Source organism: Ruditapes philippinarum, unplaced genomic scaffold (genome assembly GCF_026571515.1).
Source record: "Ruditapes philippinarum isolate M1 unplaced genomic scaffold, ASM2657151v2 ctg2621_1_1_1_1, whole genome shotgun sequence".
Lineage (NCBI taxonomy): Eukaryota > Metazoa > Mollusca > Bivalvia > Venerida > Veneridae > Ruditapes > Ruditapes philippinarum.
Window position 1 is genome coordinate 100,210 of NW_026860298.1, and position 17,751 is coordinate 117,960.

Sequence of the window (17,751 nt, forward strand, 5' to 3'; positions counted from 1 at the left end):
TATCCAATGAAAAACGACGTTACAAACCTGCAAGCTTTTTTGTTTGCTGCTCCGTGTCATATCGACGGTTTTTTTAAAACTAAAAAGTCATGGAAATTTGCGTGAAATGCCGAGTTTTCACGAGATGGAGTATTAAAAATGGAAACCTTACAGGTAAAAAATCAGAGAGTTCAAAGGTCATTTTGATCGAACCTGTTCATAGAAAGCAGTAGTATTTGCAAACTACCACCTATCTAAGCAGAAATGTAGATGGTCTTTAATTCATAATTTTGAAAAATCAACAGATGTGACATTAGCAGACTACTTTTATTAATATACGAGGATAAATTTATCATGTGGAACAAGCAAATTCGTTGAATTGATAGTCTTGTCGTTGAAGTGAAACTTAATTGTTTCAGAGCAAAGGGCAATAGCTCCACATAAACGCAAAGAAGATGTCTTAACATTTCCTCTTTGTGATTTGTGAATATGTATAGTTTAAGTTGTTTTTGCCATTTCTTTTTGAGGTTATGCTCGGACAAAATCGTTGCATATGTAAAATGGTCCCTACAGTTATGCAAAAGAGTAATGGTTCTTAAGCACAGAACTTTTCTTTAATGTAATATATCCATCTACATTTTAATATTACCATTACTTTCTGAGTTATGTCCCGGGTGAAAATTAAGTACAAATGCATTCGGAAACCCAAAGGGCAATAACTCTGAAAATATGCACAAGAAGAGTTTCTGTACTTGTTCTCATTGAGATCAATTACATTTCTAGGACACTGCACTTTTTCTTTGTTTCATATTTAAGATTATAAATGAAACAGTTTTTGTTTTATGTTCTAGTCAAAATTTGACGTACATACAGACGGACGGACGACGCCAACTTTATAATCCTCCGCCTTGGTACGATGGGCGAAAGTATTTATAGAAAATAAAATGCCTATCTAACTTTTTTCACTATATTCTATGAAATACAAGTTTGTTTTTTGTGGGGTTTTTTTTTTTTGCAAAGAATTGAAATGTTGGTATATACATGTATATATTGACTTTTTAATTAGAAAATGGTTTCACCAGGCCAGCGTACAGCTCATTTTGCAATAATAGTAAGTGTCTACTTATAACTATGACCTAGTAGGCTTGTTGGTGGGACAGATCATAAGTAACTTCCGGTGACTATATACACCACCTTTTATGAACCCCGCAACATTCGTGATTCATTTTCGCACAGTGGTTTACAAAGCTGGTACAAATAACTTGACCGTGTGTCAACGCGACTTATACACAGGGTGTTGATGAAAATGTACTTTGAAACTTACATGTGAATACTTTTACTTACACGTACATGTACTTCTTGTGTACTACTAGTGAAACATCCTTCATTCTCAGGCGAAAATCATCGCGTTATCATAAGGTCTTTATATATATACATGTAATTTTGTTATCTATAAATGTCAAACAGTACAAAAACAATTTAAATAAATACCGTCAAATTATTTAAGTACGCCGCTTTTAAGTACTAAATTACATATTTTAGATAGAAGAAATGTAGAGAACCATCAAACGAAAATTAAATTAGTAATTTATTACTTATAAACACGGCTACTTTTTTGTTTATTTATGTGTTTCCACCATATTAAAGGAACTCCGCTGAGATCCAAATACCTTAAACATAAAAGTTGAATGTCTTTGTTTTAGTACGACTCTTACCTTGATTTAAGTTAAAACGTATAAACGGTTTTCATTTAAAAGTCATTTTTTACCATTAGAATTCTTTTCTCTGGAAAAGGCGCAGATAGTGAAGGTTCTGAAATTTGCACGTCCAGACCTTCAACAAATGGTAAATGGTCTGGAAAAGTCACGTCATGTAAAATGAAATATCAGTGAATTTCCTTTAAAATTATGATAGTCAAACTTATGAGTCTACTATGAAGCTACAACCCTTGCCGATGGCTTATTTGGTATCAACCCTTACGTGGGATTATGGTGGAGCTGGGTTAAGACTTCAAATTTTCAATATCTCAGTAGACTGTTACAGTAACATATTCATTACATACGCGTACCTTCTATATAGTCTAACTTGCCCATGCGACCACGTGTATTAAGCGACTTTTGTCTTATGCGGCCACTTTCAATTCCCCCCGTTCATTTTCTCTCTACAGTATATTTTAAATGTATTAAGCGACTTTTGCTCAACGCGACCAACGACCGCTAATCAGTCAGCTAATTGAGATCAATCTTTTCATTAAACGACCACTTTTACCTGTCAAGTAATTGTGTTTTTAGAGAACGCCGCCTCGTAATGTCACAAGTGTCAACAATTAAAACACAATATATGAATGTCATTCGGAACTGCCTCAGCTATCATCTATAATAACCTCGGAAACAATACGGCTTGAAAGTAGTTCTACCACGTGGTTTCAGATGTAAACAGAAACAGAGATGATGTAAAACGAATGTTTGACCTCTAATGTCTGTTCCGATACTCTCTTGCTTGAAAATATGTCTGACAACAATTTGTAATTTAAATATGCCCACCAATGTTCAATTTTAAACAAATCCGACTAAATGTCAACAGGTTGGTTTTTTCTACAACCATATAAAGAATGTATTGTTTGCTTTTGCACCTATGAATTCACTTATTTTAGGTGGACTTTTAAAATGAACTTGTCAAAAAACTCCTAGCAAAAAAATTTACTTTTTGTTTTACATGTTTTTTTTCTTACCCGGTGGTTAGACCAAAAATACCGCACCCCCTTTTCTTTTGTTTTTTATACTTTTGTGTTCCGGGGTCCTTATCCGAAAGAACTGAGGGAAAAGGGGCCAAAGTAGTTGCGATTGATATAAATGTGTAAAAAATTTCTATTTCCAAAAAACCTTTTTATTTGTTTTGCAAAAAAAAGGTAAAGTTTTACGCGTAGGGATTATCCAATAATATCGATAAAACAATGCAACGTTTTCCGCCCCTACTCGGGATGGTGTATACCCTTAGTTGTGCTTAAAATTGATTTTTTGAATTTTTGTCGGGCAATTAAATTAATCGTTACAATCAGATGTAGTTTATAATTGTCAAACATGTACGTAATGGATCAAAACTGATTTGTCAATAAATATCTGAAAGTTATGTTTTTACATTAGCATCCATTTAGATCATCGAAGCGTTCTATAATTATTAAACATTTATATCAATGAAGTTGATAAACACTCTCACCGCAAAAGAAAGATGTCATGTATAAATTTTGACTTTTTATCATGCTTTGTCTAAACCCATTACGTTATATACACGCCTTTTAATGCCTTTTTTCACCCCCCCCCTTTTTGTTGTCTTAAATGGTGAAAAAATGCCTTATTTAGGCCCCCAACACTTGTTTTTGTTTGAGAAATGTTGTTAAAAAAAGTCACATCTTTTTCGGCGCGGCCCCCAACCAAAATATACATCAGGGGGTTGCCAGAAGGAGGATGTGCCCCTTCTGTTTGGGGTGGGGGGGGTTGAAGGGGGCGGAGTCCCCATCATCGCCAAGAAAATTTTGAACTTGTGAGAGGCTATAAATGACCCCAGATTGATCATAAGGTAACGTGTAACCAACGCTGAAAAGCATTTGACTCTATCTCAATCCATTGAGAAGTTGCAGCACTTTGAAATCAATTTTGATGGAAAAAATGAACGCAAAATAGTGATTTTTGGCAATTTTGAGATGTCCCCTCGTTGTCATGGTAACAGAAAATTTAAGCCAGAGCATGTTGTTGCAAGGGCAATGGTCCAGTTAACATTTGTGCCAAGTTTGATTAGTGTTGAAGCAGTTTTTATAGTATTATAGCAATTTGAACTTGTAACGGGAGACTTTTCAATGAAAACAGCCATTTTTCACAAAATGAAGTAATGGGTTAAGAGACCGTTTCATTAAGCGACCATTTTGGGTGTTTCCCTTGCGCGGTCGCTTAATACAAGTTAGACTGTATATAAACATTATTACATTTTCATCGGTGAAATTTTATAATGTAGTTTCAGCAAATTTATTTAGGAGTTTACTGAATAAATGTATTACGAATGTTCGTTTATGTCAAGACGTTATTTGTTTGTTTTATATGACCACAGGAACTTGAAATTCTGACATTCAATTAATATTAGCAAAAATATCCAAGAATACCCTATTACACTGTTTGATAGTATATAGAATTTAAAGATGATGTGATATCACATACTATGCACGTTTATATGGTGCATGGTGGAAAGGTATTATATCAGTATGCTGTTGTGAAGGGCCATGTCGCTTTAGTTGGCAAATTGTGAAATAACAAGTCCGCAAGTACGTATTTCTTTAGTTGAAAATGGCCGCATTTTCATCAGAAAACTTTAAGGAATATAATTAAAAGGTGCATAATAATTAGTACAAAATGAAAAGATATTTTACACTCATTATACATTTCACTTCGTCCGATATTGCACAAATCTCCAAAGCGGTCATTAAGTCACTTCAATGACGTCATATAGGGTGTGATGTGTATGATATACACGTACATGTATATGCAAACGAATAATCTTTGATAAAATGTAGACATAACTTATTTACTGTCCGTATTTCATACTATGTAAGTATCAAAACAGATCAAATTTCAAGCACCACTAGACAGTTAGGTGTTTTGTTCCGGTTTAGTTTTGTATAATTGCTACGAATGCATGGTACTTCACTAAAATCATCACTGATGTTTTGGCTACAAAAGAAATTGCGTAGGTTTTGTCAACACTTCGTGAATTTAAAAGCACGGACAGTTACATGTACGTATGATCTCATGTAATGAGTAACTATATAATAAAACAAATGATCACATATCCGCTAAATACTTAATATTTTGACGTGACGTCATTTGCGTCATACAAACAAACCGTTAAGACGCGCCAAATGTACGCGTTACAATACAATATCCTCCAAAAGCCTCGCTTCATTTTCAGAGAACCATAATATCTATACTAATTGATATCTTGCTCCATATAGCAATCGTTTTCAATTCCAGGGTCCAAAATATCTATATCAAATGTATATCGTACCCCTTTTAGCCTCGTTTTCATTTTCGGGGTCGACAATTCATATCAATGCCATATTGTACTTAAAGTATCAAAGTTATGTCAAAAGGTTAATGTATAAAATAGATCGTCAATGTATTTTGCCGAGAACAGTACTGATTCTATTGGACTCGTACACCGCTGCAAACCTTATAACAGCCTCGTCCAATATAGGTTTGACAGCTGGGTACTGTCCTATAGAATTCAGTATTGTACTCAACAATGTATAATAACCTCATCATATTCGAGTCTCCGGCGAACATACTATTAATTTATTCAGTGAGTTCAATACATGTACTAAATGAAGCTATATACTAACATATTCCAGAACAGTTGAAAATTGGAAACGGTTTTTCATTGACACTTTAAAATGTAACACGTTTGTCTTTCTTCGTGTAATGCTTATATAGCGCATATGACGTGACGTCAAACTATCTATACGCGGTCGAGCAATACCGTTTCTATTCGGAGTCGAAAAATTGTACAGGTGCGTGATAAGCATGATTTACGTTTCTTCGTGTTTTCCGATATATAGAGGATATTTGTTTGTTTGTGTGTAAGATGAAATTTTATTTCATCGAGTGGGCTTTAAAAACAGTATTCTGACGAGTGGCGTAGCCACGAGTGAGAATACTGTTTTTAAAGTTCACGAGATGAAATAAAATTACATCTTACACAACAAACAGACAAATTTTCTTTTTATTTTATGCTTAAAAACAAGTTAAAACGAAATTTCCATAATTTTAATGTTAATATTAAAATCTGTTTCCCCCATTGAGAGCCCCATTTAGACGGAATTTCTCATTAAAAACAAGAAGTCTTGAGCTGAAAAATAAGTCCGCCAATCAAGGTTAAATGACGGTGATATTTATTCATTTTATTAAAAAAATATGAATGATCGCTTGTTTTAATAATAAAAACAAACAATTCTTGTAGGAAAAAAAGTCCAACCATCCATCCATATTTCTGTTACTTACTGCGAATTTATATTAGACCTGACTTTGTAAAATGTAAGCGGCAGCCATTTTTTAAAGTTGTGTATTTCATGGGAGGAAAATAATTGTGTAAGATTCAGAGGGATATAATTTGGATTTGTTAGTCATACACCTTTTTAAAAGAAAGAAAACTTATTTGAGGATTGTAACAGACAAAAAATAAGTGTTGACAGAAGTGAAAACATTCAGAAAGGGAGATAGGAAAATGGAAAACTTGGAAGCTTGCTAAGGAACGCTGGGTTGTTTTAGTTATTCTACGAGTGGTGGCTGTCAATGCTTTTCAATTTTTCATAAAGCATACGGCAGTTATTGCTCGTAGGATACTTTAATATGCCCAAACGTCATCAAGAGCAGTTTTGCATGGGGAAGGAATGTATTTTTCAGACTGCAAAAACGAAACAAAAAAATTTAGAGACGAAATTTGGTGATTGGAATTTGAATGAATAGAAGTAAGTTTTCTCTCTTTATTACTTTTGACATTTAAGTTATTTATCTATTTCAGCTTTGCGATTTCTTTTAACAGTCTGACATTGTCAGAATTGTCAGTAAAAATAAAATTGAGGTACCACATGGGGAAAATCTTAAAAAAGTATTTACGTCATTGAAAAAAGTGAAATTATATTTTGATAATTTTCACTGTGAAATTATCAAATATAATTTTCACGGATAAATCAGTAATCCACTGCAAAGCATAAAATAAATTGAAATAAAACTTGAAAACTTGATACAAAGTAGTTACAATACACAGTAAATCGGACGCCATGATGTATAAAATATCGATCCCAAAGCTTTTGAAAATACAAATATTAAAAAAAAATGATAAAAATAAAATAACGATCGAAAAACTAAGAAACATTTTGGTCGAAAACATGACTTTTAAATAGTATATTATAAGTTATAAGTAAAGTTGCTGATTGGATTTACGGGAGAATAAAGACTGAATGAACTAAATATAACCCGAGGTACTTGCCAAGGCCTTCATAAAATTCCGAAATGCTTTATTCTCCCATATATTCAACCAGCTATTTGTATAACGAATATAAAATTCTACAATTTTTATTGATAAGTTCATAAAAAAAACCCAGCAAATTACGACCGTTCTCAGTGAAACGCGGTAAAAAGAAGCGCGGAAAGAAGATGGTGGAAGATGAACGGTGTCCAAACAAAAGATATTCAAAGTATGTGATATGTGTATTATTATCATTGCGGTATAACTTGTAACTATTTTACTAAAATCACGATATTTGGGTAATGAACAGAACGCATCAATTATTATGCAGACAATATTTTTATTCGCGTGCGAATTCGAAGTTCGTTCTTTACAGCATGTACTGCATAGCATACACAGTGTTTTAGCCAAAAATTCAAGAAATTTATTTGTTATAATAATAAAACATAATATGTTTGACATTTATAGATATACTAAGTGCTTTGCTTTAAATAGTTGAAACATATATATATATATATATATATATATATATATATATATATATATATATATATATATATATATATATATATATATATATATATATATATATATATATATATATATATATATATATATATATATATATATATATAATATATATGTTTCAACTATTTAAAGCAAAGCACTTAGTCTAACTGAAGAAGAAAAACCTTGATTGTTGGATGAATAATTGGATGAGTGAAAGGTGCGCGTAAGTTAGAATGGATGAATGGAAGGACGGACGTGTCGGCGGACGGACGGACGGATAAAAAACTTTTCTTTACCGATATATAATTATATAGTTTCCTTACACGATCTTTAATCAGTTGATTATAAAGGCGTTCATATAGTAGAAAAAATATAAGTAGTGCGAAAAATTTCAAATCAAATAAATAAGTTATGTTGGTTAATATTGGGGAAACGTGGGCGTTACTTTAAAGAAAAGTATTTTTAACATAAACTCAAAAATGAAAACGTTTAACTGTTGAAAAAATATGTTTCACTATTCACCTTAAGTAGATAATAATACATGTTATTATAATAAAGTTATACAGTATCAGTCAAAACGGTGGCAATAAAATAAAGTATGTATAATAAATAAAGTAAAATAAAGAATAAAAGGTCGCATTAAAACATACCAGTTACATGTCTTTTTCAAACACTATCCAAAATTCAGATATAAATTCAACATAACCTTTACCAATTATTTTATACTTGGCAAGAAAGCGCATTGTTGATCAACCTTAAAAAACTTAAGGCACACTGTATACGCGTGATTTCCATATTAATCAGAATTTGAGTATAACAGGTAATATTTTTGTGTACAAATACATTTTTTGTTGATTTTGTTTTGATATAAATGTTTATAGACAAATTATAAGTAAACAAAATTTTTATTTCTCACTAACACAGTAAAAGTGTTATGGCGACTTTCCAGCTCCACTAATTGAGGAAAGCCCCAGGTGCCCGTTCGTGCCTTATTTCAAGCACGAACGGGCACCTGAGTAGAACCATCGACATTCCGTTAGCAAGCTGGTTAGAAAAATGATTGATTGATTTGGTTGGTTGATTGATTGATTGATTGATTGATTGATTGATTGCCTTTATGATTATCAAAAAGATTGTTGATGGCACATTATGCCCAAGAAATGATTTCATTTAGGTATTTATTTCTATATCCCTTTCTGGTTTCCAGAAAGTAACCAATTGGCCAACTACTTTAATAATATTTTGCTTTTGTTGCTTTTTGGTTATTAGTACTGTTAAAGTGATTAAGTATTCTAAATGGAAGTTAAACTATTACACGCTATTTGTTTTGCATTAAAGCCGTATTTTAAAGGCCCATTATGGCACAGAAATACTTTTATTTTAATTTGTTAAAACCTTTCTAGTTTTAGCTTTCTTTTATAGTTTCCACAAAGTTTTTTATTATTTTGCAATCAGTACAGTTATAGTGATTAAGTATTTTGTATTAAAGTCAAAATACTACTTTCTCTACATTTTGCTACTTTTATAACATATAATTTCACATCTAGCACTACTGTCTTCAGGTAACAAGCATCTAACATGGCTCTAAAACAATTATTTAAAAATTACAAAATTCATGGATGCTCTTTCTAAAAGAAGTTAAAATTTATTTGTTTCTGAGGCATACTGTGCCTTTAAGACAAATAATTCTTCACTCGGTGCTACTTTCTTCAGTTGATACGCTTCCAACATGCTCTAAAACCATTATATTAACAATGTTATAAAACTCTATGTTTGCCGTTCTATAGAAGGGGAAAAAAAGTTTCTTAGGCATATTGTGCCTTTAAAATATTACAAACATCTGTGTTGCATTACCTGAACAACAGCGTAACATTATATAATGATATAATGTATAAATCTATCATAGTAATATATATACATACATAACACATAATATAGATTTAAATACCTTACCTCTACTGGATTCGCATGAGTAGACACAAATGCAGACGACAATCAGGCTTCTTACAAACAATGACATAATTGTTCCTTTTAATTAACTGTCTATATCACCAAATACAGGTATTACACGCGCAAATAAATTCGTCCGCAAGATACGAATATAGTTCGTTCTACAGATATTTTATTTACCCTTGTAGCGTATTTCTTATTTTTGCACTGTTGCCAAACAAACGTATACTACTGAGTGTTAAATAGAGTGACTGTTGATCACATATAAATAGAGACATTAGGCTGTACACTCAAAACTTACATCAAGTAGTCTAATCACATGATTAAATTGGCTTACATCCGTTTTTCTAACGCTACACTAGAAATTAATCACCATGAACGTAAAATAGATCCTGAACGGTTACGTGAGCTATATCTGTGTTGTGTAAACACTAAATTATAAAGATTGCACTAGTTCTTATGTCATTATAATTATAACGTTGTTTAAATGTCTGATTACCGGAAGTCATATTAATGACGTCAAATATAACGTATAAAAAGGCGCGTCACGCTAAATTGACGTTAATATTGGCATAATATTCTATGTACATGCATATGTACGTAACATTCTGACAATAATGACGAAATATTTTCTTTACAATCTGCTGATCAAAAGTTCACAAATGTAAGCTCTTTAAATCCAGGTGTCGTAGGTTTGATGCTCGGGCGAGAACGAATTTCATTTCTCTGTGACAATTAATCACTCTCGAAACTTTGTTTGGTCTCTTTCTGCTGGTTTAGAAAATTAATATCATGTGGGTTTAGAAGTCGGTCACTTGCAGAGATTTTGGTAATAATTAGAAATCTACTGGTTAATTATCCAGTTTAGCCGGTTTGGTGGATCGACAGTCGTAGTTTGAGTAAAAAATGTGTTAAAATCTGCATAAAATACAGAAAACCAAACCAAACCATCAAAACTCTTAAAGAAGTTCAAAATGGCGGTAATACAAGAAGCTCAATTGCAATATACAACGGCTTAGAGATAGCCTGCATATAATTGAGGTCATCCTAAAACAGTCTTTGGCAGAAGTAACTGACTTCCCTAGACACAAATACGCTTTCAGTATTGGTTTTTAAATATCATTATATAAGCTTTATATAGAGGTTTTCCTTAATACAAGTAATCTTTTTCCTTAAGAACAAAGTAACTGCATTCCTTTAAAGTGTTAAGAGCACAGCCTTTCTAAAGAAGTCTTGCAATATCTCATTTAAACGGCTTAAACAATCTTATCTAAGCTCAGAGAAGCGAGCTTCCGTAAGCACTCTTAATAATCCTTTATATAAAGAGGGACGGTAAATAAGATTCTAGCTAAAGCAGTCCTTCGTTAGCCTTCCTTAAGGTGATTCAGGAATGTAGCACATTCAAGGTAAATTTTCTTATTGTTATCATTTTTATTTTTGTTTAAAATAGTCTTTAAAACATAGAACTGGAAGTGTACTTGCAAATGGCTCATCATATAACTATGTGAGCTTTGTTGTTATATGAATTTTGGCCTACTTTCACTTTGGACCCTCATAGTGCTGACAAAGCGGAATCACCTTAACCTCCCTTTGCTGTCTTATTTTATCTGCAAATAAACGGCATTCCAAGCGAACATTTTTGTCATGTAACGGAAACTCCTAAGAAGTTTTACAGAAGTAAAACGCATCCGGATCGAATTGATTTATTTAATATATTTTGAATAAAAGTAATACTAAGAACGATCTTGATGTAATTGATATTACAATATTATTATGCAATATAAGACCTCTAAAAGCTAATTTATAATTTTGTTCTTGCGGCTATCTTACTTTACAGCTGAACCTGACCTTCAAACTTATCTATACATAACTTGCATTTGTATGTAAATATGTACAGAAAGAACGCGTGACAGCATAATAATGCCACTGTTCTAGTTTAAATTTCTGTTGAACACTCGATGATTTACGTTTCTTTAAAGTGACATTATGCCCATCCATGGGTAGATATAGGGTGAACAGATGAAAGTCAAAACAAGTTAACATTTTCTCATAATTCCTGTCAATTTTATAATTTACTTCAAATGAACGATAAATAACTCACTAGGCCCTGTGAAATGTGTGTGTAATTATCCGTCGGAATATCTAACTTTCAATTCATAAAAAAGAGTGGGACAGTCTTTTTATATATTTAGGTAAATTTATCTTTTACCCTAAACATTTTCAAATATCATGTGTTGGTCAATTTCCATTATAACGACCAGTTTATTGAAATATATAGTCAATAAAAGTCAATTTGACAATGAAAAAGTGAGCATAATGTCACTTTAACATGACCACTTAAGACTGATTGACCCTTAACGTGTTGGACTGAAAGTGATTTGCAACTAGTTTAAATTACCACTAGTATTATTTGCCACTAGTTTAAATTACTGCTAGTATAATTTACCACTGGTATAATTTGCCACTCGTATAATTTGCCACTCGTGTAATTTGCCACTTGAATATTTTGCCACTGATATAATTTGCCACTGGTATAATTGCCACTAGTGTAATTTGCCACTGGTATAATGAGACTAGAATCACACTATTATTAGCAGCTCACTTTTGCATTTTGAATTTCTATACAGTAATATGAATAAGACAATGTTTTGAGCGTCAATATAAATTTAAAAAAGAATACATTTCAATGCATTTGCTGTCCGAACTTAGAATTAAGATTGCTATATTTTGCAATTTTCTAACTTCTGTGTCGCATTAACTTTGAAGCAAAACTATAAGGTTTTCGTAGTAATTATTATCCTTTGTTAAATAATTCCTTACTCCAACCAAAGTATTCACACATATACAATGAGATTATTCCATGAACATATTAATAAAATAACGACCGTATATGTCCGTGTTATTGCTTAGTCTTTATTAAATACATGTATAACAATCACTTTAAATCCTTTATATTCAATTTTAGTAATAAAATATATCTAGCTCACTTGATAAGTCAGTATCTATTCAGGATATTAAATCAAATGTGATAAATTCAACTTATATATAAGTGGCTATTGATACAATACAATGTAAAAACGTGAGACAATTTGTCTTCATTTTCGCACGTAATTAAACGTACACAAAACAAAGCGTTCTTGTATTCATTTAAACAATAGTGAAAGAGACAAATTAATGTGAAACTAGCCAAAACCAGTCAAATAAATCAATGAAAATAAAAAGACAATAACAAAAAAAATGTACTTAGTACTCAAGACGCAATATGTTCTAACCTCTGGGAATACGGACAAGATGACCACACTCATGGTGATAAGCCTTTTTAGAAATTCTTAAAGAAAACCAGTTCTCTGTTATAGCCTCTGAGAATAAAGTTAAGCTGACCAAACCCTTAGTGATAGGCATTTTTAGTAGTTCTTAATTGAAAACTAAAAACATTTCTAGCCTCAGGGAAAAAAGTCAAGCTGACCAAACACACGGTGATACGCCTTTTTAGTACATGTAGTTCTCAACGAAATTCCAAGAACCTTTCAAGCGTCAGGGAATACAATTGATCTCACCGAATTCACGATGATAGGCCTTTTTAGTAGTTCTTAACCGAAAACTAAGTCCGGTCCTAGAGTCTGGGAATACAATAACGCTGATCAAACCTCAGTGATAGGCCTATTAATAAGTTTTTCATGACGGATAACCAAAAACCTTTCTAGTCTCAGGGAATACCTTCAAGTTGACCAAACCCATGGTGATGGGCTTTTAAGTAGTTCTTAGTGCAAAACCAAGCCCGGTTCTAGGCCTTAAGAATTTAATCACATTTACCGAATCCACGGTGATATGCATTTTTAGTAAATTTAAACGGAAAACCAAAAAATTAAGAAAATGCCATGAAGTTGACCAAACCCTCGGTGATGAGACTTTGTACTAGTTCTTAACGGAAAACCAAGCCGGCTTCTTGCCTCGAGGAATACAGTCAAGTTGACCAAACCCACGGTGATAGGCCTGTTTAGTAGTTCTTAACGCGAAACCAAACGAGATTCTGGCCTCTAGCCTCATGGAATACAATCAAGCTAACCAAACCTACGGTGATATGCCATATTAGTAGTTCTTAACGGAAAACCAAACAACTTTCTAGCTTCTGGACAGTATAGAAGTTTTTAGTTGTTTTTAAGGGAAAACCAAGAACCTTACTAGCCTTATGGAATACAGCCAAGCTGACCAAACCCACGGTGATGGTTTTTTTTACAAATTTTTAACGCAAAACCAAGCCCGGTTCAAGCTGAGTAACCCATGGTGATAAGCCTTTTTAGTAGTACTAAACGGGAAACACAGCCCGGTTCTAACCTCGGGAAATATAATCAAGATGACAACACCTACAGTTATAAGCCAAGTTAGAAGTTCTTAAAAAACCAAGCCAATGTTTTAGCCTTTAGGAATACAGTTGAGCTGACCAAACCCACGGTGATAGGACTTTTAGTTTTTAATGGAAAACCAAGAACCTTTCTAGCCTCAAGAAATACAGTAAAACCAATCGAACACACTATGATAGGCCTTTTTAGTAGTCATCAACGAAAAATCAAGAACCTTTTTAGCCTCAGGGAATACAGTCAAGCTGACCTTACCCATGGTGTAAGGCTTTTTTAGTCGCTCTTAACGGAAACCCAAGAACCATTCTAACCTCATGGGATACAGTCAAGCTGAAAACTAAGCCACTGTTTAGCCTCTGGGAAAAAAGTTAAGCTGACCAAACCCACGGTGATTGGCCATTTTTCTTAATGGAAAACCTTTTACAGAAGACCCTCCAAAGTTTTACAAAATCGAATTATCGAATAAAAAAAGCAGCCATTTGTTCTTTCTCGATACAAATTTCGGAAAAAAACCTTTTCACAAGCCAACCGTTCAAAAACCATTTGACCAATGCCGTTGAAAGTTCGATTTTGGATAAATTTGTAGAGTCTTCTTTGCACATTATAAGGCCTAAAGCCCTAACCCAAATAATATGTCCAGGAGATTTCTGCGTGACTTGGTCATTTTTTGGACTGGCTATTTGTCCTTTCTCTATATAAATTTCGAAAAATCATCAAAAGTCATTTACCAGCCTACCGTTCAAAAACCATTTGACCAATTCCGTGCCAAATTCGATTATGTACAGCCTTGAGGGGGGGGGGGTCTTCTTTGAACATTACAAGGCTTAGAGCCCTAACCGAAATAATATGTCCAGGAGATTTCCGCGTGGCGTGGTCATTTTTTAGACCGGCGATTTGTTCTTTCTCTATATAAATTTCGAGAAAATCATCAATTTTACGAGCCTACTGTTCTAAATCCATTTGACCAATTGGTTTGCAAATTCAATTTTGTACAACTTTCGAGAATCTTCACTGCACATGAAGAGGCCTAAAGCCCTAACCCAAATAGTATAGAGATTGCCGCGTGGCTTGGTCATTTTTTGGACCGGCGATTTGTTCTTTCTCAATATAAATTTCGGGAAAATTATTATTTTTTCGAGCCTACTGTTCAAAAACCATTTGACCAATTCGATTGTAAATTCGATTTTGTACAACTTTCGAGAACATTCTTTGCCTATGAAAAGGCCCAAAGTCCTAACCCGAGTTATATGTCAAGGAGATATCCGCGTGGCTTGGTAATTTCCATCACTGGCGATTTGTTCTTTCTCTAAGTAAATTTCAGGAAAAACAACATTTTCAGGAGCCTACCGATCAAAAACCATTTCACCAATTTCGTTGCTTTGATTTTGTACAACTTTGAAAGGCTTTCTTTACAAATTTTAAGGCTTAAATCCCTAACCTAAGAAGCATGTCCAGGAGATTTCCACATGGCCAGGTCATTTTCCGGCGATTTGCTCTTTCTGTATATAAAGTGTACGAGTATACAATTTCGAAAAAAAAAAAAAAAATACATTTCGAGCAAACCGTTCATACAGTGATCTTTCATCTTCAGTTATTTGTAAATCAGTGCTGATGTATGAAAAAACGGGCTTGAGACAGCTCGTTCTTGCAGGATTTGGTCTATGTACTGTTAGCCGTTGTAAAATGAACGCTGCGTGCTTAAAACAAGAGATGCCGGTAAGACAGAAACGATCGACTATTCTTAGTGCTTGATAGTAAAAAGCCTTGATAATGTAAAATTTTCTAAGTAAAGAAAAGGGAATTTGTTTTATTTAAATCCATATTACAGATATAGGCCTTGGAAGGAGTCCTATTATGCTCTGAAAGATGATTATAAAATTTCAACTTGTTTCAAAGCCATATGTCAATGGACTTTGAAAATATTTGAGGTATTACAAAAACTTTAACGTAAATTCTAAGTCGAAAAAGGGGCATAATTCTGTCAAAATGCTTGATACACTTACCTGCTCCTGTCTACAGGTTGGGATCATGATCGTGAACAAGTGTGCAAAGTTTTAAAGCCATATGTCAATGGACTTTGAAAACATTTGAGGTATTACAAAAACTTTAACATAAGTGGTCACGCCGACGCGCACGCCGACGCCCGGTGACTACAATAGCTCTACATATTCTTAGCGAATAGTCGAGCTAAAAAGCATCTAGTAGATTTTATTTGTTAAAAGGACCTTCTTCACAGATATCTAAGTCTCAGATTCTCTGATCTAACATTATGAAAATAAGGGCAAGCGATCCAAGTCAATGGTTGCTATTTGGACCTGTGATTTGTTTTTTGACTAAAATAGTCTAAGAAAATTCGAAAAAAAGCATCATTTTCGCGAGTCAACTGTTGAAAAATCATTTAATTACATGTAATTCTGTTTAAAAATTGATTTCGTACAATTTTTGAGGATCTTCATTGCACATTACAAGGCCTAAAGCCTTAAACCACGTAAAATGTCCAGGAGATTTCCGAGTGGTATGGTCAATTTTTGACATTGTTTGAGCCTACCGTTCAAAAACCATTTGACCAAAGCCGCTGAAAATTCAATTTTGTACAATTTTTGAGGTTATTCTTTGCACATTGGAAGGCCAAAGTAATATGTCTGGGAGATTTCACATGTCTTCGTCACTATTTGGACCAGCGTCTTGTTCTTTCCCTATACAATTTTCGGGAAGAATATCATTTTCATGAGCCTTCCGTTCAAAAACCTTTAGACAAATTCCGTTGAAAATTCGAGTGTGTACAACATGGAGGGTGTTCTTTGTACATTATAAGGCATGAAGCCCTTATCAAAACAATATGTCCAGGAGATTTCCGCGTGGTTTTGTTATTTTTGGACCAGCGATTTGTTCTTTCTGTATATAAAGCGTTGAAATTTCCGAGCATCATTTTCTCGAGCCCAACATTAAAAACCCATTTGACAAAATCCTTTAAAATTCGATTTTGTTTAAGTTTAGAAGGTCTTCCGCACATATTATAAAACGTATAGCCCTTACACAAGCAATATGTCCGTGACATTTCTGCATGACTTGTTTTTTTCTGTGTATTAAGTGTATAAAGTTTCGGAAAAATACCATATTTTTCAGCCTACCGTTCAAAAGTCATTTGACCAATTCTCTTCAAAATTCGATTTTGTACAACTATGGAGGGAGTGTCTTCTTTACATATGTTAAGGCTTTAAGCCCTAACCAAAGCTATATGTCCAGGAGATTGCTGCATGTCTAGGTCATTTTCCGTCGATTTGTTCTTTCTGTATATAAAGTGTATAAATTTTCGAAAAAAAACAAAAAAAAAAACAACAAAAAAAAAACAACAAAAAAAAACATTTCTTCGAGCCAACCAATGATAATCAGTGCTGGTATGTCTGACATAAACGCGTTTGAGAGAGCTCGATCTTGCAGGAATTTCTATTAATGGCTTATCACGGTGGGTGTGGTTATCTTGACTGTATTCCCGGAAATTAGAACCGGGCTTTGTTTTCCGCCAAGAAGTAATAAAAATGCTTATCACATTGGGTTGGTCAGCTTGACTGTATTGCATGAGGCTAGTAGGGTTCTTGGTTTCCGTTGACATCTGCAAGAAACTGGGAAATGGCACCCATTTTGTTTTCACTCGGTCTATGTGAAGACGCCGACAGGTTGCATAAATGAAACAAAATATTCTCAGTTTCTAAACCATCACAGTCTGACATTTATTGGTGTACATGTACAATATAAGTTACAAAATGTGGCTAAGATTAAATGTGAAATATTATAAGTACATGTAATTGTCAATAAATAAATGCTTTAGATCAAATAAGAAATATGAAAAAAGCATAAAAAAGAAAAAAGTAAGCGCTCTAAATTTAATATCCATATTTTAGCTAATATATAACAAATTCTTGCTATATCCTTTTAATGCTTT

The 17,751-nt window shown here is 33.3% G+C and overlaps 1 protein-coding gene across 1 annotated transcript in view; it reads right to left on the reverse strand.

Annotated features, from left to right (window-relative positions):
* Positions 1-9,866, reverse strand: part of LOC132759587 (MAM and LDL-receptor class A domain-containing protein 2-like) — a 28,191-nt gene extending 18,325 nt beyond the window's left edge. The window contains exon 1 of the mRNA XM_060751402.1: positions 9,454-9,866. Within this exon, the coding sequence (XP_060607385.1) occupies positions 9,454-9,520 (67 nt within the window). The 5' untranslated portion in view covers positions 9,521-9,866. The remainder of the gene's footprint in view (positions 1-9,453) is intronic.
* Between the last annotated feature and the right edge of the window lie 7,885 nt (positions 9,867-17,751).